The sequence below is a fragment of the Sorex fumeus genome, unplaced genomic scaffold, assembly GCF_029834395.1.
Source record: "Sorex fumeus unplaced genomic scaffold, SorFum_2.1 ptg000043l, whole genome shotgun sequence".
Lineage (NCBI taxonomy): Eukaryota > Metazoa > Chordata > Mammalia > Eulipotyphla > Soricidae > Sorex > Sorex fumeus.
In genome coordinates this window covers 27,273,102-27,298,599 of record NW_026606100.1, presented here as the reverse complement: position 1 = coordinate 27,298,599, position 25,498 = coordinate 27,273,102, and the positions used below count along the sequence as shown (strand labels likewise).

The 25,498-nt window shown below is 50.6% G+C and overlaps 1 protein-coding gene across 1 annotated transcript; it reads right to left on the bottom strand.

Annotated features, from left to right (window-relative positions):
* Positions 1–17,848: 17,848 nt before the first annotated feature.
* On the bottom strand, positions 17,849–18,529 carry MARVELD1 (MARVEL domain containing 1). Its single transcript, XM_056120939.1, has one exon. The coding sequence runs from the start codon at positions 18,387–18,389 to the stop codon at positions 17,868–17,870; it is 522 nt and encodes a 173-aa protein (XP_055976914.1). The 5' UTR covers positions 18,390–18,529; the 3' UTR covers positions 17,849–17,867.
* Positions 18,530–25,498: the final 6,969 nt, after the last annotated feature.

Genomic DNA, 25,498 nt, shown 5'->3' with positions numbered 1-25,498 from the left:
GGAGTGATAGCACAGCGGGTAGGGCATTTGCCTTGTACGTGGCTGACCCGGGTTCAATTCCCAGCATCCCATATGGTCCCCCGAGTACTGCCAGGAGTAATTCCTGAGTACATGAGCCAGGAGTAACCCCTGAGCATCGCCAGGTATGACCCAAAAAGCAATAAATAAATAAGAAAATAAATAAAAGATTGTCTGATCTGCCTCTTCTTTAAGAAGGGTCTAGGGATGTGTCAAGAGAAAACATTTTTTTCCTTCCTATATTAAGTGCTTGAAATTTAACTGTCAGTAATTCACTGTGAAGATATATTTTAATTTCTTTGCAGTTGCTTCTCCTCGGATCTGCCTGAACAACTGGCCAGAGGCTACCTGTAATAGTGTAGCTCTTCTGAGAGTATGGAATTGAGAAATAATCAAGCACTCTGGATCTTACTGGGAGTAGGGAAGATAATTGGAGAATATCAGTAACTTTTGAAAAGCAGAGAGAGCACCCTCAGAGCCAGTATCAATGAAGAAAGGCATTCCCCAGTCACTCAGGAGATTGACTCAGATTTTTTATAACCAAGTTCTCATTCTTTCTTCCCCTCTGCCAGCATTCAGAGGTTTTGCCATTAATGTACTCCCCTGGATAGAAGATAGGTGGAAGAGACTAAAGAGAAAATAAAATAAATTTGAATAAAATAATAGACAAACCCCTTTTTCAGTGGTTGGGCTTTGCATCTATGAGCAAGAGTATGTATGGATCACATAATGGACTCATAAACCTCACTGTGGCCCACTGGAAAAATTCTAGGGAGGAAGTACTAGGTAGTGCTTTCCAAACTGGAAAAGAGAGGGAAGGGAAGGGAACGGAAGGGAAGAGGAGGACTAAGCAACACATTTTCCACCAGGTGGCTCTCTTGTCTACTTATACACTTTTGGACTTTCAGAAGCATCTCTAAGTGTTGTGCTCTTATGGCCTAATTCCAAGTATACTATACCGTGTGAGTGTGTGTGTGTGTGTGTGTGTGTGTGTGTGTGTGTGTGTGTGGTGTGCGTGTGTGTGTGTGTTGCTTGGGATCAAAACCAGGGCTTCACATATGTAAAGTATGTGCTCTACTGCTGAACTATAGTTTCAGCCTTCAAAGTATAACAAATCTATATTCCTTATTCTCCACACCAGGCTGTTTTCACTCAGGGCGCCCCAGAGTGGCGGGTGAGAGCACTCCCCACCCCAAGGGACCCAGCCCCAGCAGCCGACCTCCACTGCCCAACCGCTGCCACACTCCAGGCTGCTTTCCGGACCGCACGGTACATTATAGGACATTTTCTACCCATATCCCCATTTTCCATAATTGCCACACCATATTTGATGAGGTTCAGACAGTAGGCAATAAATCATAGAGAGAAATATATAAATATATGCCTCTCAGAGAGCCCAACAAGCTACCGAGTGTATTCTGCCCACACGGGCAGAGCCTGGCAAACTCCCCGTGGCATATTCGATATGCCAAAATCAGTAACGACAACAGACTCATTCCCCTGACCATGAAAGAGCCTCCAATCTTTGGGAAAAGACGAGTAAGAAGAGGCTGTTAAAATCTCAGGGCTGGTAGGAATAGAGACGTTACTGGCGCCCACTCAAGTAAATCAACGAACAACAGGATGACAGTGATGATGACAGTGATTCTCTGCTGTAACATTTCAAAATGCATTGGCATTTGAAACAAAAAGAATATTTTGTTACTTTCAAAAACTGGATAATAGTCTAAAGTATGTGTCTACCACATTTCACTGATCTGTCTGTTGATAGACACAGTTACTTCTCCCATCTGAGTATGATACATAATGCTGCTATGAACATGGCATCCAAATATATTGTTAAGACCCTGATTTCAGTTTGTTTAGGTATTTACCCAGAATTGGCCTTGGTAGCAATTCTGTATTTAATTTTTTGAGGAATTTCCACATTGTTTTTCAGGTAAGCGTCACCATTTACGTTCCCACCAAGAATGTACAGGGCAGCACATCCTTATCAACATTCCTTATTTTTTGTTTTAATCCTTTACTACTTTCAAAGAAAGCCTTCCGGTATACCTACTATGCCAAGGTTCTCTACCTGGCAAGACTGACTAACCGTTAAGATTGTTAGTTGGAATCTCTGTGCTCTTAGTAACTCAAGGCAGTGGCCATGTTCTGGGAGAGAGATTGAAAGCCAAGGTGATAGACAGGAGCATAACAGAGATGGGTGAACACAGCAGAGGAACCCAGGACTCATCTGGGAAAAACTTCACCAAGGACTGACTTTTTTTAAAATTTTTATTAGTGAAACACCCTGAGGTACAGTTGTAGACTTACAAATTTTTGTGCTTGGGTTTCAGTTATACAATGATCGAGTACCCATCCCTCCACCAGTGCCCATTCTCCACCACCACTGATCCCAGTATCCCTCCCACCCCCTTTCCCCCCATCCTACCCTGCCTCTGTGGCAGGGCATTCCCTTTTGTTCTCTCTCTCCTTTTGGGTGCTGTGGTTTGCAAAAGAGGCAGTGAGTGGCAATCATATTCGGTCTATAGTCTGCTTTCAGCATGCATCTCCCAACTTGGGAGGATCCTCCCAACGCCCTTTATTTGGTGCTCCCTTCTCTATCTGAGCTGCCTTTTTCCCTAGCATGTGCAGCTGGCCTCCAAGCCATAGAGTAAACCTCCTGGTACTTATCTTGGCTATTTTTGGGTGTTAGTCTCCTATTTTGCTACTTTATGTTCCCCAGATGAATGCAATCTTTCTATGTCTGCCCCTCTCTTTCTGACTCATTTCGCTTAGCATGATACATAAGGAGTGACTTTTAAACTGAGAAATATGAGCTCATGGTGGTCACGTGCAGAGGACAGGAAGCCTAGAGTGACAGATGAGCACCTGCTAGCCACCTCTGAGATGGTTCGCTCCTACAGTGGCCCCAATTTTTTTTAATTATCATTATTATTAAAGTCTCTCTTTAATAATAATAAATTTTCACCAGTTTTGGGGCCATACCCGGCGGTGTTCAGGGCTTATTCCTGGCCCTGCACTCAGGAATCACTCCTGATGGTGCTCAGGGGACCACATGGGATGTGTCCGGGATCGAACCGAGGTCGACCATATGCAAGGCAAGAGCTCTCCCCACTGTACTCTTTCTCTCTCTGTGTCTCCTTCATTATTCTGATACGTACTACTATGTGAATGAACTTGGAGGACGTTAATACTCAGCGAAATAAGCAGGTCACAAAAGCGTAAATATTGCATGATTCCACTAAAGGAGATACCTGAAATAGTCCATCATAGAAACTGAAAGTAAAATGGTGGTTCCCAGGAGTCTGAAGTGAGAGAAAGAGGAAACTTTTATTTAATAGGGGTCTAAGTTTTATAAGATGAATAGAGTTCTAGATATGGCTTCCCAACACTTTGAGTGTACTTAATACCATTGCACTATCGCTTGTAATCACTTGTCATCCCGTTGTTCATTGATTTGTTCAAGCGGGCACCAGTAACGTCTCCATTCGATCCTGTCGCATGCTAATGTAGCCCAGTGGCATCTGCTCACTCCAGGAACACGAAGAGCACCAAATCGTTTGTTCAGGGTCTTGGTGCAGAAGTCTGACTTCTGGTGGTGATGCGCGGCCAGGTGTTCTTTTGACATCCCGTGGAATCTAGTAACTGCTCTAGTCTGTTTTTTGGTCATCTTTTTTTGAATTTTTGGTCGTCTCCAGATCGTTTTATGTGTGCGGCCCATCTGATTTTCGAAGCCTTGGCAAACAAGGCAGCGTCCCTAATCTTCGATCGTTGACGGAGGTTGGAACTTCGGATTCCTTCTCTCACTTGAGTGAAGTGTGATACTCCAAGCATGGCTCTTTCGATTCCTCTTTAGGAGACCCGAATAGCGTTCTCGTCCTGTTTTCGTAGGGCCCAGGTCTCTGAGGCGTATGTTAGTGCAGGCCATTGCACTATACTCTTAGAATATGGCTAAGATGAGGCTGGATATGTGACTCAAGTGGTAGAGCACACGTCTTGCTTGTTCAAGGGATTGAGCTGAGGCCAAGCAAAGCAGCCCAGTGGCAGAGCAGTTTCCAGGCATATGTGATCCCCACTTTGTGTGTTTGTGTGTGTGTATATGTGTTTATGTAAATTTTAAGTTTGTGTGCATTTTTACATATTTTTTTTCCTTAAATAAAAGGTTCAGAGAGATAATTCAATGGACTTGAGCATATGCTTTGCATGCTGGAGCCCGAAACATAAGCCCTGCACCCATGGGCACTGAGCACCTCGAAGGGTCACCCTAAAGAACCATACCGAGAGTAACCCTTAAAGACAATCAAGGGTAGCCTCCAAAAACTTTGTTTGCTCAATGAAAGACTGATAAGATAAACAGAGTGCGATATGTCAATTCAATGGAATATTATTCATCATCAAAAGGAATGAACTGGAAAAATAAAAGGAATGAACTGTTGATACAAACTGCAATATGGATAAACTTTGAAAGCACACTCTGTCAAAGAAAGCAGACGGAAAAGGCAACATTGAGTATGATTCCATTTATAGGAAATGTCCCGGATAGACAAATCCAGAGAGACAGCAAGAACATTAGTGGCTGCGTGGGACTGAGGGAAGGGAGGAAATGGGAGGGACGGTTACTACAGTTTCTTTTGGTGAGAGAAGTGTTGAAATCAAATATTGGTGATACTTGTGCAACTACTCTTGATCCCTCTCGGAGAGCCCGGCAAGCTACTGAGAGTATCTCACCTGCACAGCAAAGCCTGGCAAGCTCCCCATGAACTATTTGATATGCCAAAAACAGTAACAACAAGTCTCACAATGTTACTGGGCCCGAGCAAATCAATGAACAAGGGAGGACAGTGACAGTGACAGTGACTTGTGCAACAATGTGATTCATATTAAAATTATTGTACAATATGCTTTAAAACAAATTTTGTAGGGAGGGAGTAATACTGGGGACATTAGTGATAGAGAACGTACACTGGTGGAGGGATGGGTCTTCTATCATTGTATGACTGAAATTCAAACATGAAAGTTTTGTAACTGTATCTCTCGGTGATTCAATAAAAGAAAAAAATTCATGGCAGGTTGTATAATTTTTATGAATTATGTTTCAAAAATTTTAATGAAGAAGTTAAAACGTTTGTTTTTGTTTTTTGTTTGGGGTCCACACTCAGTGATGCTCAGGAGATATTCCTGGCCCTGCACTCAGGAAACTCTCCTGATGGTGCTTGGGAGACCATATGGATGCCAAGGATTGAACCTGGGTTGGATGCATGCAAGGCAAGTGCTTTGCCCACTGTACTATCTCTCCAGCCCCAGAAATAAAAACATTTGAATGGTATATATTTTTTAGAGGTTCATTAGTATTTGCTTTTTTCTCTCATATTTAAACTCAGTGTTTGAGTATATATTTGGATTAGCAGCTCACAGCTATTGCACTAAGATGTTCAGTAAATACATCTCTCTGGTCTTGTACCTGAGAAAGAACTACTCATGAGTCAATGAGTTTTCCAGCTGTGGGACAGGGAGTTGTTGGGCAAACATGGCAAGGAAATGAATGTCTGCAGTTACATTCTTACTCAATAGCTCTTGGCAGCCCTGAAAACAACCATGCATCAAACACAGGCACAAAAACAGTCTCGGGGAGCAAGGCCATGAGAAGCTCAGCAATAAAACTTTGTGGCCTCCTATGAAAGAGGCAGTTAACTACCACCCAAATTCTCCCCTCTCCGTGGCACGGAGCTGTCAGTGGGTGGCCGAACACTGTCAGGACGAATATTTCGAATATTTCGCAGCTTTCGGATGACTCTCTAAAGGCAAGGAATCACACCAAGCTGTCTCATCTGGGGCAACTAGGAGTAGGGCAGGCAACTGTCTCCACCCGCCCCAACAAAGCCCCAGCAGTCAAAAACTCCCAGAACTCAATTGCCAGCATGCTCACAGCTTGCCCCGACCCGCGGGACTAGTCAACGTGGATAACCGGGAGAGGGTGCGCGAGTGGGAAAGAGAAAGAGAGAGAGAGAGAAGAATGGGAGTAAGTCAAGACTCTGATCAAGCTCCAACTTTATTTCTCCCAAGCTAGCCTTATATAATTGATTACATGAGGAAGTGGGCAAAATGGGGAATTAACAAACATGCAGATTTTCAATAAATCATGGTGTGAGCCCTAGCGGTGGGCTCATGGCACTTATCCTGGGCATAGCTCAGAAACTTACACAATGTATTTTAACATTTTTCCAAGAAGAGATTAGTCTTAAATCGCAGGTCAGGCTGTACTGACATCTTGGCTCTTGGCAACAGCTGTTTGCTACAGGCTTAGACAAGCCTGATCCATGAGTGAATCTGCTGAAAAATTCAGGTACGCAGGTTTTGTGACCGAAATCTCCAGTCTGGCACAGAGTCAGGAATGGGCGACCTCCCTCTATCTCCCTGTACTTCCAGGAGCCTGGGCAGAAACTGCCACGAACTGCCTCTGGCGGCATGTAAGCTCATTAATGGCCATGATCTAGGGACTCACAAACAAATCTCAAAAGAGATCTACAAGCTGCAGTGATGCCGCTGGACCCTAAAGTCACCATCCAGTTAAAAAATTAACTCCAATTGCATCGCCCTATTTAAAATTTTAGAAATCCACATTTGTGGCCACGTAACATCTAGTACTCTACACCTCTGATGTACCAAGAGTAGCACACCACAGTTGATGGGCTGTAAAGTAGAAGAAAACCAATCTCAATTAAATATACAATGTAGCACTGTCCTCCCATTGTTCATCATTTTGCTCCAGCAGGCACCAGTAACGTCTCCATTGTGAGACTTATTGTTACTGTTTTTGGCATATCGAATATGTCGATCCCAGTAGCTTTCTGGGCTCTCCAAGAGGGACAGAGGAATCAAACCCGGGTCAGCAGTGTGCAAGGCAAACACCCTACCTGCTGTGCTATCGCTCCAGCCCCCAATTTAAATATATATTATATTTAAATATGCATAATGAATATAAATTAGCACACAATTCTCAGCATGTTAGTAATGTAACAACATGTAACAACATGTTAGTAATACAAGGGCTTAATGGCTCCAGGGTAAGATACAACAATCTTCACTCACTTTCCTCTAAGGAAACTTTTTTGGATCATTTTTAGTGGATTATTCATAACAAAAATATAAAATAAATTATTTAGGTCCTGCTTTGGGGACTGGCTTGAGGGGGGTGGAATTCAAAATATGGTGGTGGGAAAGTGTAATGGTGGAGGGATTGGTGTTGGAATATTACATGTAATAAATTATTGTGAACAACTTTATAAAAATAAAATAAAATAAATTAAAAAATAAAGACAGGGAGAGGGGCCGGAGCGATAGTACAGCGGATAGGGCATTTGCCTTGCATGGGGCCAACCTGAGTTCCCCAGAATCCCATATGGTCCCCTGAGCACCGCCAGGAGTAATTCCTGAGTGCAGAGCCAGCAGTAACCCCAGTGCATCGCCAGGTGTGACCCAAAAAGCAAAATAAATAAATAAATAAAGACAGGGGGAGACTATGATGAGGGTCACTTCTAGATTGAGTCATTAAGAAGTCAGAAATCTACTCCCCCTCCATCCTTCTCAGTACCAGCTCAATGCAGCGAGGAGGAAGAGAACAAGAGCACACAGGGGAGTCTGGATGCCTGGGTTTCCACACAGTGGCAATGCTCCCATCTGACCTAGAACATCCACGTGGACGGTTATGTGAGGAAGGAGTAGAGGTGCATGTGGACAACAGATGTTTATTACATTAAGTCATTAAAGTATTGGGGTGTATTTGTTACAGCAGCTAGATATCACAAATTCATTCATTGCACAAAAACAACTACTACGTACCTTTCAAGAGAATATGGATATGAGTAACTGGGAATCCTTTTCCCAGAAAGTTTCAGCTCTAAATGAAAAAATATATATATTAGATGGGAAAATTAATGGAAGAGAAACATGAACAACGGGGCTGGAGAGATAGTGCAGCAGGTGAGGAGTTTGCCTTGGGTGCAGCCGACCCAGGTTCAATCTCTGGCCTGCCATATGGTTCCAATCCGGAGCTCTGCCAGAAGTAATTCTTTGTGTGTGTATGTGTGTGTGTGTGTGTGTGTGTGTGTGTGTTTTGGGTCACACCCAGCGATGCACAGGGGTTACTCCTGGCTCTGCACTCAGGAATTACTCCTGGCGGTGCTCAAGGGACCATATGGGATGCTGGGAATCGAACCCCGGGTCGGCCACGTGCAAGACAAACACCCTACCTGCTGTGCTATTGTTCCAGCTCCCCAGAAGTAATTTATTGAGTACAGAGACAGGAGAAACTTCTGGGCATCGCCAGGTGTGTGACCCCAAAACCAAAAAATAAATAAACAAATAAAATTAAATAAATAAAAGGTGAATTCAGGGTTAGGGAAGTGGTCACTCTTAGGTGCAAGGTATGAGAAGAGAGGGCTGGGGAAGCTGGGAGGACACATTCTTCTTACACCTGACAGACTGAAGAACAGTTCCTAGGAACCAGGAAGCAACTAGTAGCTCAACGCCAGGAGCTGAGGGCAACTCTCCATCCTCATTGTAAATCCAGAAGAAAGAAATGGACACAATTCAGCTGTGTAATAATTGGACTATGCCTACAGTCTTTCCTTAGCTCAAGATCAAGTTCTACCAAAACCCTCGGGGGCTCCTAGTGAAGTGTTGGAGGGCTGCAAAATTTATGTGCCGCTGAGTTCTCTGAAACATCCTGGGGAACCCACAGAACTAAATGAGAACCTTGCTTTTGTCCCTCCCTCAGGTCTCCTAGGGAAACCAGTTTACCCTTCTGTTCTTCCCCTCTGTTAAATTACAGGGCTGTGGGCTTGTGAAGATAAAGAGATGTTATATGGGGTATCTGTCATGTTCTTGGCTTATTGAAGACACCTCACAAAGTGCTCTTTCTCCCCTCTTCCTAATCTTGACCCGGTAGTGCTTCATAACCGGGACCTCAAAGGCCCCCTTTTGGACCCCTGGCCAGCAAGGAGAAACTGAGTCCCCTGCCGACTCCAGAGACACATGAGCTGATAGAAAGTTACAGTGAAACATCAGAGCCTTGCCCGTACCTTATTGAAGGGACCAAGGTCTCCACGCATGCCAGATTCCAGACACCACTCAGGGCAAAAGGAATGAAGTTTGGCACAACATGAACCCGTCTCCCCGAAGCGCTCAAATAGGCTTCTTTCAAAGTGTCCACAGGCCTTTCCCAGTAGCTGTCACTGTGGAATGTACAACTAAGCTGAATCAAAGCCCCTTGCACTCAGCAGAAACTGTTGCCATTGGCGACCATCTGGACCGAGGGAATCTCTCCAGAAATAATCTTTACATGAGCGGAACCTCTCTTAAGGCCAGTCAAAAATCTAGAAGCCAGCTTCTATTCTGTGAAGCCAACCTTTGTTCCTCACATCAAGCTCCTTCCTCACTCCTGGACATCCCAGGTGCTTGACATCTAGCTATAACCACCCCCAAATGATGCCTTTTCTTTAGAACTGACAGCCACGTAAATTCTCTACCAGTACTTAAACCGTTTACTTCGTGTGTTATCAAACTTGGTCTCTTTCTTCAGTGCATCCGTCTGAAGTTATTTTGTTTGTTCAATCAGACTCAGAAGGAGTCATAAGGGTGAGGGATTTACCTCTGTGCCCCAGCAGGGGTGAAACAGGGTGTTTAGATGAGGAGTCCCCTAGGCTGGAACTCCCACAGCTCTCGCTGGACACTTTGGGGGTTCTGGCCACCTCCTTATTATACATGTCCTTTGTCCCACAGGCCCAGAGTGCAGCAGACGCTCCTCACCTCTTTCCAGCCGTCCCATCAACCCTAGTCCCCATATTCCTCTCCCAGAGGCTGCCTGTGAAGGAGGGGACAGCTGTGTACGCCCCTCCCTCACTCTTCCTGCAGCACCAGGACTGACCACTCCACCACCTGAGCTTCCAGTTCCTCCCCAGTCACAAAGAACCCACTCCCTTTTCTTTTTTGTTTGTTTGTGTATGAGCTTCACCTGGTGGTACTCAGGGTTTCCTCCTGACTCTGTGCTCACAGATGACTTCTGGTGATGCTCAAGAATCAACCTGAGGTTGGTTACTTGCAAGGCAGTTGCCTTTCACCCCAGACATCTCTCTGTACCTTAATTTTTTAAAGTTATTTTTTAAGGAATATTTTTTATTTTATTTTTATTTTATTTTATTTTATTTTATTGCTTTTTGGGTCACACCCGGCGATGCACAGGGGTTACTCCTGGCTCTACACTCAGGAGTTACTCCTGGCGGTGCTCAGGGGACCATATGGGATGCTGGGAATTGAACCTGGGTTGGCCGCGTGCAAGGCAAACGCCCTACCCGCTGTGCTATCCCTCCAGCCCCTGTACCTTAATTTTTTAAATGGCAATCTATTGCTGTTCTGTTTTTGTTTGAGGGCCACATCTGGAGGTGTTCAGGGCTTACTCCTGGCTCTGTACTTAGGGATCACTCCCGATGGGCTCAGGGAAACATATGGGGTGCTGGGGATAGAAACACAGATCAGATGCGTGCAAGGCAAGTGTCCTACCCGCTGTACTATCCCTTCCGCCCTGCTATATCATATGTTCATGCAGAGATCTTGCCTTTGTATTTTACAAATAACTAAACTGTATCAAACAAAAGAGCAAATGCATCAGTAGTCCAGCCTGACCACTCTCTCAGATGCCTGTGCTTTCCTCTACTCCCTGGAGATGTGAATTTACTGGCTCTCCTTTCTCCCTCTGATCATCCACACTGCCTCCCTTCCAAGCTAGGGAAGTTATAGACCTAAGTAAGCACACACAACCTCAGATTCCCCAGATTCAGAGGGCTCATTGTGTTCTCAAAAGAGCAGTGTCTTGTTTCACACTGTCGTGGAGTAAAGCTGGAAAGGTCAGATGAGATCATTCCTGATCACCTGGTCCCCGGGAGGATGATCCAAACTCCACCTAAATTTCAGAACCTGACCAGAGGCCCACAAGTGACTGCCAATGGTCATGAGGGCCCAGACATTCAGCCCTGCCTCCCGGGCTATGTGGCCAGGGACAAGCCCCTCCCTCTCTCTGGGGTTCTATTTCCTCTATTGAATGAGGCCCACACGCCTAAGCTGTAAAGATGATTGAATAGGTAACGCAAGGTTATGCAGTGCTAGGACCTATCTCCCCAGTCTCCTGGAAGCACGTATTTTTCTTAGTTTTCCTTTTTGTTTTGGTTGGGCTTGGGGCCACACCCAGCTGTGCTCAGAGACCACCCCAGGCTCTATGATCTGTGTGTTGAGAAGTGGGGAGAGAGCATTCCTGGGGTGCTCAGAGTCTGTGCAGTTTCAGGGATCCAACCCCCTCCTTTCACATGCAAAGCCCATGCTCAGCCCCTTCTGCTTTCTCTCCAGGCCCCTAGAAGCATATTTTCAATTCCAAAATACTCCACCAGGCTACAGTGCAAGAACTTACCAGTTTTTGCACGACAAAGAGTAGGTTTTGATGAGGAAGGGAAATAGACCCAGGCCCACATTTCAAACACCAGAGAGTAGGGAGCTGCCAACAGAACATGAGTCTGGGGTCCATGACATAACCGTGGAGTGCATTTGGGATGTCCTTGAGATGATCCATTTCATGTTAAAACCTGGGTAATCCGGAAATGTACTCCAAATGTGCTCATGTCCTCGGAGTGGGACAGACTCTACTTTGCAAGATAACATATTTGGGACATTTTGCTTCTGTACTCTCCCTGCAGGTGCCTGAAGATGCCCCCATGCCCCGTTAGATAGTCTATGAAACAGAACTCGTGACTTTGTTCAGGACCCAGTCTTTGAAGCAGGAGCTCTATTGAGTCCACCAACACATTTAAAACTGAATTCTCCCACTTCTCAGGGCATGGCACTTGGATTTTCGCTGGCTCTTGGTGAGAATTTCCACAACAGTTTTATATTTTGCGTGGAACTCTCACAGAGGGGTTGAACAAGCAAAGCAAAAGGGAGGGCTGGTGGTATTTCCCCCGACCTGAATTCCCCAACCAACCTCAAACAGAAGGTGTATAAGGGGCTGGGGAGATAGGACAGCGGGTAAGGCATTTGTCTTTTATAGAATCTATCTAGGTTTGGTCCCTGGCACCCCATCTGGTCCCCAGAGCCCACCAAGAATGACCCCTGAATGCAGAGCCAGGAGTAAGTCCTGAGCACTGCTGGGTGTGTCCCAAAACAAACCAAAAGTTGTGCTTTAGGTGTGGCATTTGTCTTGCACAGGGTCCAGCCTGGGTTTGATTCCAGCATCCCTTATGGTATGCCAAGGCCATCAGGAGTGACTCCTAAGAGCAAGACCAGGAGTAAACCCTGAGTACCAACTGGTATTCCCCAAGACAAAAGAACAAATGTGTGGCTGTGGTGGTGGTGGTGGTGGTGTGTGTGTGTGCGCGCGCGCGTGTGTGTGTGGTGTGTGCGTGGGGTGCACGTACATGTTTTCTCTACTGGAAAGTTGGAAGGGCACTAAGAGTGCGCACACACAGCAGCAGCTCCCTGCCTGCAGCTGTTTGGGGAAATTTTAAGATGTGTCAGTGGGAGTTCCTGGCTGCAGACTCTAGCTGTAGTGGCTCACTCCGTTCTCCGCCCTTTCCTGGCTACCTTAGTCACCCAGGCTGTGGCTGGGAAGGGGAAACCAGATGCGTATGTCACTCCAGGGGACTCTCCTGGGCGGGTTACCACTTCCTGGGCATTGCTTCCCCCTCTGCACCAGGATGGACTGGACTAGAACAGCACCCTCAGGTTGCGAGCAGGAGTCCGTGGGCACCCCTCTGTCAGGGGAGCTGCCACTGAGCCCATAAGAGGTAGCCAGGGAGAGCCTGGGGACTTCTTCAGGGGCACACACAGGCAGTCTTCTCCCTGAGTACTGTCTACTGACCTTAACCTGGGGCTTGGAATCCCTGGGGTCATTTTCTTCTTCAGAAGGAAAGAAGGCGGGCTGGGGGGGGTGGGAGTGCAGGGAAGTGGCCAATAGGATGGTGGCATAAAAGGGAAGGAGGGAGGGTACTTTTGGGCCCCAGTGATGGGACACATGGGGCTCATGAGATGGGAATGGAGCTGGTCCATTCCTCTCTGCCCCAATGAGACCCCAGGTTGTCCCATGAATGGCCTCTCTGACTCCTTAAAGGCCATGATCCCAGAGACTCAGGAACAAATCTCGGAACCCAGCAGGTTTGGGCAGAAATCCCTCCAGATTTGTTAAGAGTTCGGAATCCCAAAATCTCGCGGCCATTACTGTGGCCTCGCAACATCATATATTATTCATAACCAGCAATAGAAAACAAATTGTCTAAGGTTGCCTTTTTGGCAGATCTGAGTGTTGGGGTAAAATCCCGAATAGTAATAGTGGGTCTGGTGTCAAAATATTGAATGTGGTCAAAGTAGAGAGTAATGTGGAAATCGTCTGCCCCACAGGTAGGGGGAGGGTGTAGGGTGGGAGGCAGACTGGGGTTTTTGGTGGTGGAAAATGGGCATTGGTGAAGGGAAGGGTGTTTCATCATTGACCGAGACTTAAACCCGAAGGCTTTGTAACTGCTCTCACTGATTCAATAAATAAATTTATAAAAAAAGAAGAAAAGGAGGGGGGGTCCTGGCTCCCTGGGCCACAGAACCAGAACAAGAGACACAGCTTAAGATCAGATAAACCACTTTATTCAGAAAGGCATATTAGTAACCGTTACTACACTACTGAGTATAAGGCACATTGGGCCCCTCCCCCACCCCGCCTCCCCTCCCTCTCCCATCCTCTCCTTTGGCCTTTGAACATTGGAGAAACCCTCTCCTGGGTCCACCAGGGCTCCCAGCCTGTGTAGCCTCCTGCTGGACTGAGTCTCGGTGTCCAAAGGGGAGGTGATGGGGTCGCCTCCAGCACAGGAAGTCCTCGAAGCGTTGGGGCCAGGCCACTATCCCAGACAAACAGAGCCAAGAGGAGAAGAGAACGGTGTGTGGAGTCACCACACACACACACACACACACACACACACACATCTTTCTCACATCTGGAGACGCTTCTGGAGGTCACGCAAGAAGGCAGCAGGCAGTGAGCGCTGGGATGCCGCAGGCATTGTGGACAGATATGGTACATGTGAACAGATAGGGTATATGTGGACAAATAACGGTCTATGTGGATGATAAGGCCCATGTGGACAAGTTAGGTACCGTGATGCTCAGCAGACCCCCCTGCCCCCGGTAAGGTCGCAGGGCCACAGAGCACGGGGGCCTGAGGACAGAGCTGAGGAAGGCACTTGGGGTGGTCTTGAACCAGGGAGGTAGCTCGGGGGTAGAGTCCGTGCTCGCTTCTGTGTCGGAGAGCCTGGCTCCCTCCTGCGGGGCTCCAGGCACCCCAAACACTGTGGCCAAGTCACAGCCCCAGGAGCACAAGGGTTGCTCGGCTGGTGAGGCAAAGGGGAACTTCTGCCTCGGCTCTTTCTCCATATGGCGTGGAAGAGACACGAGTCCTCTGCCGGCCTGGACGCAGACCCTGGGCCCAGCTGTCCTGCTGGTCCTGGAGTCCCCCTGCAACAGAAAGCAGCAAGGTCATCGCTGCTGAAACAGCCCCCCTCTTCCCCTCCACGCCAGCCGCCCGCTCCCCGGGCCTGGTCTGGTATGGTGCTGGCAGCCTGGGAGGGCAACTCTGCCTACAGCGTGGGGCCTCCGGGATGCCCCCACAGAGGAGGCGAGAGACACGGTGCCTGTGGAGACAGTTCCATTTGGCACGGTGGAAAAAACTGCTAAAGATGGAGGGCAGTGACGCTTGCACAGAAGTGAGGCACGCGCTTAAAGCTCTGGGCCGTTTTCCTTGCGTTGTGTGGGCTCTTCTATTGTGCATATTTTACCACAAGAGAAGAGTTATGACACCCTCTTGAATAGTATCTGACCCGAGCTGGAGTCCCCTTCTACCTCTCTAACCAGTACTGCGGGTCCTGAGGAGGCCAGATTGAAGGGTTCAAACCCTGCCCCTCCACCCACTGGCTGGGGTTCTGGGCATGCTGTAGAACCTCGCTATGACTCTGTATAGTGGTTCTGGATCCTACAGAACCACCAAGGTAGAGTTGTTGAGAAGCTGAAGAGAACACTCACATGTGCCTGGAGCAGTGGGGGGGGGGGGGGGGGGGGCCGGGAATGGAGGCTTGGGGGAGGGGGAGGGGTGTCCAGTGTAAAACCCCAGAGGTAGCCCCTGACCCCCGAGTGGCACATATGCACTCTGCAAAAGGTCAGAGCTTTCTACCTGGGCGGTCAAGACAGGCCCACATGGCCCCGAGAACACACACCAGCCACCCCAATCCTGTTTGCCTGTCCACATGTGCCTCTTTTTTGTGGGAGAGGCACCTCTGGTGGTGCTCAGAGAGCTGCTCTCTACTCAGGGATTGGCAGTGCTCAGGAACTTTGAGGGGACAGAAACGAACACTGGAGTCCCAACAGGCACAGCGCATGCTCAGCTGCATGTCTCTAGACAGGGGGGCTGTGAGAACCCAGGAGATAGGCAGAAAGTTTCCACCAGTCTTGTCATTAGGGCCATCAACCTCCAACGTGCTGACTAAAAGCCGTTTTCCTTTTAGAAAAGGTGTGGGGGGTGGGGAGAGTCAGGTCTGTGCTTTAGTCATTGTTGTTTTTAATTTGGGGGCCACGCAGAAGTGTGCAGGGCTTACTCCTGGCTCTGTGCTCAGGGATCACTCCTGGTGGGGCTTGGGGAATCATATGGGTGCCGGGGATTGAACCTGGGTGGACTGTATGACAGGCAAGCACCCTGTCTGCCATACTATCTCTTTCCCAAGCTCTCTAATTTTTATTAAAAAATTAGGGGCTGGAGCGATAGCACAGTGTGTAGGGTGTTTGCCTTGCACACGCCGACCCGGGTTCGATTCCCAGCATCCCATATGGTCCCTTGAGCACCGTCAGGAGTGATTCCTGAGTGCATGAGCCAGGAGGAACCCCTGTGCATCACCAGGTGTGACCCAAAAAGCAAAAAAAAGTTTGCAAGAGGGCCCCCAAGGTAGCTTAGTGGAGAGTATTTTTTTTTGCATGTGTGAGACCCATACCTTGCATTTGGTCTCTGCCACCACCACCCCCTCCCCAACACACACACACACACACACACACACACACACACACACACACACATCCCTAATAATACAATAAAAATAAATGCTTATGACATCCCCCCATCCCGGTCCCCACCAAGTCTTACCTTGAAGTGTCTGGGCCCACTCTCCACCCAGCTCTGGGAGTTTTCTTCTCTTCTTGGTGTGACTGGCTCCTGCCAGCGGTTCCGGGCTGGGATCTCTACCAAGTCATGTTCTGTAGGATCAGGAAGGCGGCTAGCTAACCTTGGTTTCATTGCTCCAACAACATAAAGAACGGTTTGGATCTCAGGTTCCCAGACCTCTCAGGGGTGGAGGAAGGGAGTCATTTCTCCTTCCTCTGCTGAGAAACCCTTGGGGGAGGAAGCAGGCTCTGCAAATCCTCAAACACACACAGCATGGCCAGTGGGTGAGGCACTTAGTCGTGAGTGAGAACTGGGCTTGCTGGTAAATCTGGGGGCCCAGGTAGGGACCCCTGGGCGCCACCAGTGTGCTGAAGGCATCTGAGTCCCAAGGTCACACTACTAACAGATCCGTGGCAGCTTTGCAACCTCCTTAGAGGAGGCCCCCTGCGCGGTGCCCTGGGAACACCCATGTGTGAATATCAAGAGCTCTGATGCTCCTTCCCGCTTGCGGGGGGGGGGGGGGGGGGGGGGGGCAGGGAGCGGAGAGGGGGGACGTTTTCATCTTATGGTTGGATGGGGGGATGTCAAAGACAATCTCTGAATCTCTGTCTTTAAAATGTAGACATGTGCCCAGCCAGAGCTATAGTATAGCAGGAGGGCATTTGCCTTGCATGCTGCAACCCGGGTTCAATCCTGGGCATCCAGAGGTGGGGCTCACCGGAGATGGGGAATCCGTACATCAAAACAAACCTAAATTTTAAAAATACGGATGTTGGGGTGCCAGAGGGATAATACAGCAGGTAGGGAGCTTGCCTTGCACACGGTGAATCAGAACTCGATCCCTGGCATCCCATATGGTACCCAGAGCAGAGCCAGGAGTAACCTCTGAGCATCGCTGGGTGTGGCTCCCAAACCAACGAACAGAAAAAAAAAAAAAAGATGTTGGGAAGTAGGGAGGGGCAGAAGCCTGTGAGCGCAAGACTAGGAGGGGAGGTCAAGGCAGCAGCGACTGTGCGTCTGGGCCAGTTCCCTCACAGACGGTAGCTGAGGAGAGAAGGGAGAGATTCGGCGGGTGCCAGGGAACATCCCCCGGGGCCCTCCCATCCGCGCGCGCGTCTCTGCGGACACGCCCCACGCGGAGCCGTCGAAGCACCGCTCCTGCCCCACCCCGGCGGTACCCGGGGCTGCTGGCGGGGGCCCCCGGGAGCTGGCCAGGAGGGAGGGGGGCGGCGGCGCAGTCGTTCGCCTGGTTCCAATTTGGGAGCCTCCCCCGGATGTGCGCGGCGGCGCCTGTCCACGTCTCGCTCTCAGCAGGGAAGGGAACAGTTCTCGGCTTGGCCTCAGGGCGGTCCAGCGGCGAGCGCGCGCGTCCAGCCCCCTCCTCCTCGCCTGTGGCCGGGCCCCAGTCCCTGGAGACGGCGCGTCCCGGGCGGCGATCCAGACTCGGGGCGGCGGCGGCGGCGCCGTCGGGGGGGAGAATCGGCGGCAGCTCGGGACTGCGTGCGCACAGAGGCCGCGACGGGCGGGCGCGGGGCGCGCGGGCAGGGCCGGGGCGCGGCGGGCGCTCCGGGGCGGGGGGCGTCCCCCGCTTCCCCGGCCCCGCGGCGCGGCGGCCTCACACCACCTCCTGCTCCCCCTGGCAGCGGCGGCAGCAGCCGTAGAAGGCCGACAGCAGGTAGAGGCCCAGGCAGAGGCCGCCGCACACGGCGGCCGCCAGGAAGGCGCGGTAGGCGCAGGCCAGCTGGTAATCCTTGATGTTGCAGTAGCTGTGCTGGTGCGTCTGGTCGATCATGATAGCCGTGGCGGCGCCGTAGAGCGCGGCCGCCAGCAGGTCGTGCGCCACGTTGACCACGAGCCAGCGCGAGCCCAGCACGGGCACCAGCTCGTGCTTGCCCAGCAGCGTGAGGAAGTAGAGGCCCAGGGTGAGCAGCCAGAAGAAGACGGACACGAAGAGCGCGAAGTGCACGGGGCCCTGGTACCTGCTGGTGGCGATGGTGACCCAGAAGGCGGCGCCGGCCAGCAGCTGCAGCAGCCGCAGCACGCCCAGCGGGCCGCGCAGGAAGGCGCGCTGCAGGCTCACGGCGCCGCGGCCCGAGCGCGCCGGGGGCGGCGGCTGGCGCGGCGGCGGCGGGACCATGGCCCCCGGGCGCGGCGGCGGCGGTGGCGGCGCCCCGAGCAGCGGAATGACGGCGCCTGGCGGGGCGGCACGGCCCGGCCTCTGCTCGCTCCCCTCCGGGCGCCCCTCGCTTCCTCCCGCCGGCTCCCCACCCTTCCTGCCCGCCGCCGCCCCTCCCGCCTCCCCGGGCCTCGGCGCGGCCGCTCCCTCGCTCCACCCCGCCCGCCCTCGCCCTTCCCCTCGCGCCTCTCCGCCCCCGCTGCCCCGGCCGCCCGCCCGCCCGGGAGCCCCCCTTTGGCCGTCGGCGCCCGGATTCCTTTCTTTCTTCCCACCCTCCCCCCGGGCTGGGCGGAGGGCGCGCATGCCCCGGCCGCCCGCTCTTGCTGCGCTCGGGCTCGGCGCCAACTTGTCCACATCTGGCCCCAGCTGCCCGCTCTGCCTCCGGGCTCCGGGCCAAGCGCGCCGGGGGAAGAAGGCTGTTTTGGGGACTTTTTTTCCCCGAGCCTCCAGCTCAGTAACTTGCTCTCCTCTTTTCGCGTCCCGGCGCCCCCGCGGGGGCCCCCTGGCCGGCCGGTGCGCCCTGGGCGCTGGAAAGGGACCTGCGCTGAGCTTGCGCTGAGACCCAGGCTCACCTGGACAGACTGATGCCCCGACGTGCGCACCTGGAACTCACCCAGTCCCGATCGTCTGGGCTATCCCAGTTCTCGGTCCGACCCAGCGGGGCCGTCGGCCCCCAGAATCCGCAGCTGAGGAGCCCTGTCTTCCTGCCCAGTCTTTTAAATATCAGTCTCGGTGGTATTTAAAATCTGGACTCAAACCCAGGTCTTAAGGACAGTCAAGGCCATGAGCGTAATTGCCTGGCCCCGGGATGCTTTACAAAAACATCACCTCGGCTTCCAAACCACGGCAAACGATTGGTTCCCTAAGTTCACCAGGGAGGAAAACACAGCTCAGACCAGGAAGCCCCTCATGGATTCTGGTTTTATTCTCTCCCCTGGAGACCCAACCTTTGTACAGGACATTTTCCCAAACGCCACACCTATGTAATTTAAGCTGCCCGCCCCCACCTCAACTCCCACCCACCACTCCTACAAGCATACACAGAAAGCAGGGTTCTATTCTCTGGGGCATATTTCCAAAGAACTTACACTTTTCCTGCTTTCTCACTTTTTTTCTATATCAAAAACCCCAATTAGGTATGCCAGCCCCACTCCCCACTCCAGACACCTCAGTTTCCTGCACAAATTCAGAACTCCTTTCATTCCAGGTCCTACTTGCCTGGCAAACTTAAACTCAAACTCCCATTTAAATGGATCCAGACTCCCAGGCTCTTGTTTTGTTTGTTTTGGGGGACCATACCCAGGACTCAGGGGACCATATGTGGTGCTGGGATCAAACCTGGTTGGATGCGTGTAAGGCATGCATTCTCCATGCTCTATTGCCCCAGTTCCTGATTTCTTTGTTTGTATGTTTGTTTTAGTTAAGCAAGGTTGTTTTTATTGAACAAAACTTGCTGAGAGGGCTGGAACGATAGTACAGCGGGTAGGGAGTTTGCCTTGCACACAATTAATCCAGGTTCGATTCCCAGCATCCCATATGGTCCCCCAAGCACCGCCAGGAGTAATTCCTGAGTGCAGAGCCAGGAGTAACTCCTAAGCATCACTGGGTGTGACCCCCCCCCAAAAAAAAAACCTACTGAGAAAGATGTGGGAGGAGAGAAAGAGAAGAAATGTGTTCGAGAGACAACACAGGCTTCTCCAGAGTAGAAATAAGTAAGCAAAGAGACTGGCGGCAAGCAGTGAGATCCAGATGCAAGAGAGAACTGGGCTTGAAGAGCAAAGCCTCGAGCTACTGATTTCTGCCTCTGCAGGTCTGAGCCTGTTCCCTCAGAGTCGTCAGCGCTTGCATCTTCCCCATCTTTGCCTATGGGTGGTACACAGGACATTCAGTACATGTCTGAGGGCTGGGTGGCTGCCTGGCCGTGTGGCTGTGAATCCACAGTGGCGGTGAGAGGCCACCTCATACGCAGATGATCACGCCTGTGCCCAACCCCTGTTGATCCTAGTCCCTCATCCACTAGTGCAGTGACCAGGTTGTGGTCCCCAGCCTCACTGTTCGGGTAGCTTCCAGGCTCCCCCGGGGAAGGAAACTGGTTTCTCAGAGAGCTAATGCCTCTTCATGCGACTTAGTCCTGCCTGCATGTGCTCAAGAAAGTACAAACACTGGTTAGATGAACAAAGACAGTGCATGAAACTCATATCTGCGGAAGGTATCCGGCATAAGGGCCCAGGGTATAGCCCTGGACACCCTCGGCCCAGGTCCAAGTCACTGACAGTGCTAGGAACATGGGCACAGATGCGAGCACTTGACCTCTCGGAGCCTCTTCCTCCTTGCGAAGTCCTCAGATCCTCGGACCCATATACAATATATATGCAGTCTTTATGCATTGAAAAAATTGCTGATCACTCCATGGCTTGCAGGCCAGTCGCACATGCTAGGGGAAAAGGCAGCTCAGATAGAGAAGGGAGCACCAAGTAAAGGGTGTTGGGAGGATCTCCCCAGGAAGGAAGATGCATGCTGAAAGTAGACTATAGACCGAACATGATTGCCACTCAATGATTCTTTTGCAAACCACAGCACTCAAAAGGAGAAAGAGAACAAAAGGGAGTGCCCTGCCACAGAGGCAGGGTGGGATGAGGGGGATGAGGGATGGGAGGGATACTGGGATCAGTGGTGGTGGAAAATGGGCACTGGTGGAGGGATGGGTACTCCATCATTGTATAACTGAAACCCAAGCACAAAAATTTGTAAGTCTACAACTGTACCTCATGGTGTTTCACTAATAAAAATTTAAAAATAAATTCTGAGTGGTTGTTTAAGCAACCTGAGTCTGGATGAATCCAGAGCCTCATTCAAGTCATCTTGATATGGGCAGGAAGGCAGCTCAACAGGTCAACAGGCTTAGCACAAGTTTTGCATTTGGGATGGCTCGGGTCTGATCCCTGACACTATGTGGTCCCCTGAGCGCAGAGCCTAGAGTAGACCTAAGACTGCCATGTGTGGCCCAAAACATAGGTGTGCCAGGTTTGGGGAACAGGGACAGGGCATAGTGAGGGGGATGCATAGTAGGCTGTGCTGGGCAGGGGGAGGAGGGGGTCATACTCCTGTCTCTGTGCTTAGGATTGAGGTTTGGCAGTGTTCAGGGAATTCAAAATGATGTCAGTGGGATGCAAGGCAAGTCTTCACCCCTAGACTATCTCTCCAGTCTCAGTTGTATTTTCAGATGCTCTTACTGGATCCAGAGATGTTATATGTGATTTTTCCCCAGTTTACCTCTAACCAGCCCTTGGTCCTCTAGTCCCAAGGGAGGGCCCAGTGTTCCTTAATGGCCCTGGGGGACATCTTCAGTGCCCTCATGGTGCCCATTTTAAGTGAGGCTGGGCTGAATCTGGGCTCTGGGCTGATGACAGATGACACAAACTATCTCTGAGTCAGGGACCTAAGCAGACACACAGCGTTCTCTGGGAGAAAAATCCTTCCAGAGTCCAAAAAAGGCGTCGGGAGAGTCTAGGGTGGGACGCCACCTGGTGGCCACAAATCTTCGGCCTCAGGGAGTCCAGTCCTGCTCCTTAAAAGGAAAGCAGCCCTCCAAGGGTTTGGGGAGATATTTTTAGATTCTGGAATCCTGAAGACATTCCAAGAGGCAAGTCCAACATTTTCTTTTTTAAGGAAAAGCAGAACCATGCATCAAGATATTGATTGCCCCAATTCTAAAGTTAGGTACCAGCACCTACTAGAGACAAGCACTCTGCAGGTGGGGAGGGATTATGGGGGATACAAAGGAGTGGTGAAGGTGGGTTTTATGAGGAGGACAGTCCAAAAGGAAAGGAGAAGGGCTGCATGGGGCAGGTGGGGAAAGCCTCAGGGCACAGTGCGTTTTAGGGCAAAGAGGATTTGACAGCAATGATGGGTGATTGGCACCAGGTGAGACATCCCTAAGACTGGACGGGATGTTATCACTGGGTCAGCTGGTAATGTGGGCTGTGGTCACTCTTCCCCAACCAAATGTTCACCGCCAGGCACTTGGAGAGATGAAGCTACCTCCCACCTCCTCAAAAGAAGGGGTGGTAGGAAGAGAGGACGGTGGTGGCTTGCCCCAAGTTCATGACTCTTCAGCTGTGACGGGACCCCCTACCCAGCATGGGTAATGGCCACTTGAGCTGTTGCTCCTTTGAAAATTGGGGACAAAGGGACAGCGGTAGCTGTGGTCCTGATGCTGCTTGCTGCGCCAAGGGGAGCACATTCTCGAACTCTGATTCCAGAGCTCCTGGGGTCTCCTGCCAGCCAGCATCTCTGCCATCACCGCAGGCTGGCGTGGAGGTCGGCAGAGGGTAAATCTCAGTTCCTGGAGTGTGTTCAAGGCAAAGACGAGGATGAGGGCAAAATCCAGGTCTCTGTGGTTGAGGAACATCGAGACTGACAAAGAAGCCCCAGAAGCCTTGACCAGCTCTTCCTCAGAGCCAGATTCCATCCCGTGTCTCTGGGCTACAGGACAAGTCTCGCACACACATGCTCAGCTCGCACTGGATCAACATCATCATGTATTAACCCTGACCTTGCATTCCACACAGACTCAACAGAGGCCGAGGCAACGTGCTGAACAAGAAAGTCAGAGCATCTGGCAGCCCACAGAGTCTCGCCTGGAGTCTTGGGGCAATTCCATGGCTGAATGAGCACTACCCTAGCACCCACGGGAACTGAGGAGTTGCCTCCTGCTATCTCTCCAGTCCTCTGCAGGTGTTTTTTTCTTTTTCTTTTTGGGGCACAGCCTGTGATGCTCAGGGCTTACTCCTGGCTTTGCACTCAGGAATTACTCCTGGCGGTGCTTGGGGGACCATATGGGATGCTGAGGATTGAACCTGGGTCGGCCGCAAGCAAGGCAAACACCATCCCCACTGTACTATCGTTCCAGCCCCATCCAGCCCTCTGCAGGTGTTTTAAGTCTTGGTTCTTTACTGGTATCTCTGAGATGAATAGCCACAGCATTAGTTCACAAGACTTTTATAAGAATTAATCAGAAAGGGGCTGGAACACGAGTACAGCAGGTGGGTGCTTGTCCTGCACACAGTCGACCAGGGTTTAATCCCCCAGCACCCCAGATGGCCCCCTGAGCAACACCAGGAGAAAATATTGAGTACAGCTGGGGATGGCTCCCAAACAAAAATATAACAAGATGTAAAATTCTTAGAGCCCAATATATATCAGCTTTATTGTCATTGGCTTACCAGAACCAGAGCCTGGCTTTCCTGGTGTCGTCATCCCCTCGGGTCTTAAATCGGAATCAGAAACTTCAGGAAACTGAGATAGTATCTCCATGATCTTGACATCCCCTGTTCCGACTTTGCTTTCCAAATCTCTGTCTTCGCAAGTTTCCCCACTTAGGTCATGCCTACTGCCATCACAGGTTTTCCCGTTCTGGAAGAGGGCATTCAGAATCTGAGACTCGCTGCTCTCTGAGCGAGGCTGTGACAGAAATGGCTTCTCAGGTTCTGCCACCACCGCCGACCCAAGTTCGATTTCTCCGCCCCTCTCGGAGAGCCCGGCAAGCTACCGAGAGTATCTCGCCCGCACGGCAGAGCCTGGCAAGCTCCCCGTGACGTATTCGATATGCCAGACACAGTAACAACAAAGTCTCCAATGGAGACGTTACTGGGCCCGCTCGAGCAAATCGATGATCAACGGGAGGGCCTTTACCTTTACCTTTACCTTTATTGTCATATTGTTTCCGCCTCCCCCATCCCCATCACTGATTTTCTGGTGTCTCTGGATTGAAAGGCAGAGACCCATTCTCACATGGGCGCTGCACCCTTCTTCATCTGTATCTGCCAGTCTCGCAGTCTCAGCTATATCAGAGTCCCATGAGAAAACAGAAAGCATGCAACATTTTGAAGAGGAATATTCAAATTTTGTTCTTTATTATAGGGGCTGGGCTGGAACAATAGCACAGAAGGGTAGAGTAGGGCGTTTGCCTTGCAAGCGGCCAACGTGGCTGACCCCAGTTCGATTCCTCTGCCCCTCTCAGAGAGCCTGGCAAGCTACCAAGAGGATCTCGCCCACATGGCAAAGCCTGGCAAGCTACCCATGACGTATTTGATATATTTGATATGCCAAAAACAGTAACAATTATCACGATGGAGACATTACTGGGCCTGCTCAAGTAAATCGATGAACAACAGGAGGACAGTGATAGTGATTATAGGGGCTCAGGGCACTGAGGGATTGGCCAGTGAGAAGTTAAATTGGCTCGTGAAAAGTTAAAAAGATCACTGAGGTGCTACATTTGTGAAATGCGCCATCTGGGGTTTAGGGATAAAAACGTTCATAGGATGCTATGGCACCGCCAAACATTTGGTACAGCTACCCAAGGGCATGCCAAGGGAAGGTGCTCGCAGCTGTGCATTGCTGCTGCCATGTACTGAGGGCCCACTGTCAGTAAGAGCCCATGCTGCAGGAGTCCACACTGCAGGACACCACAAGGCAGGAAGCATGCTGCAGGAATTCACTTTGCAGGAAGTAGCTGCAGGAATCTACCAGGGAGAAGCCCTCTGTGTCTCCAATGAAAACCTCGCCAGCTTGGTGAGATGCACACCCTGGAACCAGGGAACCCCTTTGTCCTACCGTCCCTCTCTAATGACCAAGTGCTCCCTCTTCTGGCAAAATTGAGCATTGTACAAGCTGGAGACGGAGAAGTATGTGCAGGACTCTCAGAGAGCAGCACAGACGTAACAGACGCAGCTTTGGAGACTCGCCTTCCGGATGTGCTGCTCTACATCATACATTTAGACGGCAGGAAGCATGAAACAGTCCATATCCCCAACCAAAAACCAAAGAAATACAGTTACCCTTTCCCCAGCGAGACCTCAACTTTTTCTCCAAAATGAGGACATTCTCAGCCTCCGCACTCGATATGAACCTTTTATTAGGTTTAGTTCCATGAATAGGTTGTTAGCTAATGATTAAACTGTAGGGCCAGAGCGATAGTACAGCGGGTAGGGAGCTTGCCTTGCACACAGCTGATCAGGTTCAATTCCCAGCATCCCATAAGGTCCCCATAGCCTGGCAGGAGTGAC

What these genes read in the sequence shown, in the direction of transcription:
- MARVELD1 (XM_056120939.1), bottom strand. Translation starts at nt 18,389, where the DNA reads ATGGTCCCGCCGCCGCCGCGCCAGCCGCCGCCCCCGGCGCGCTCGGGC.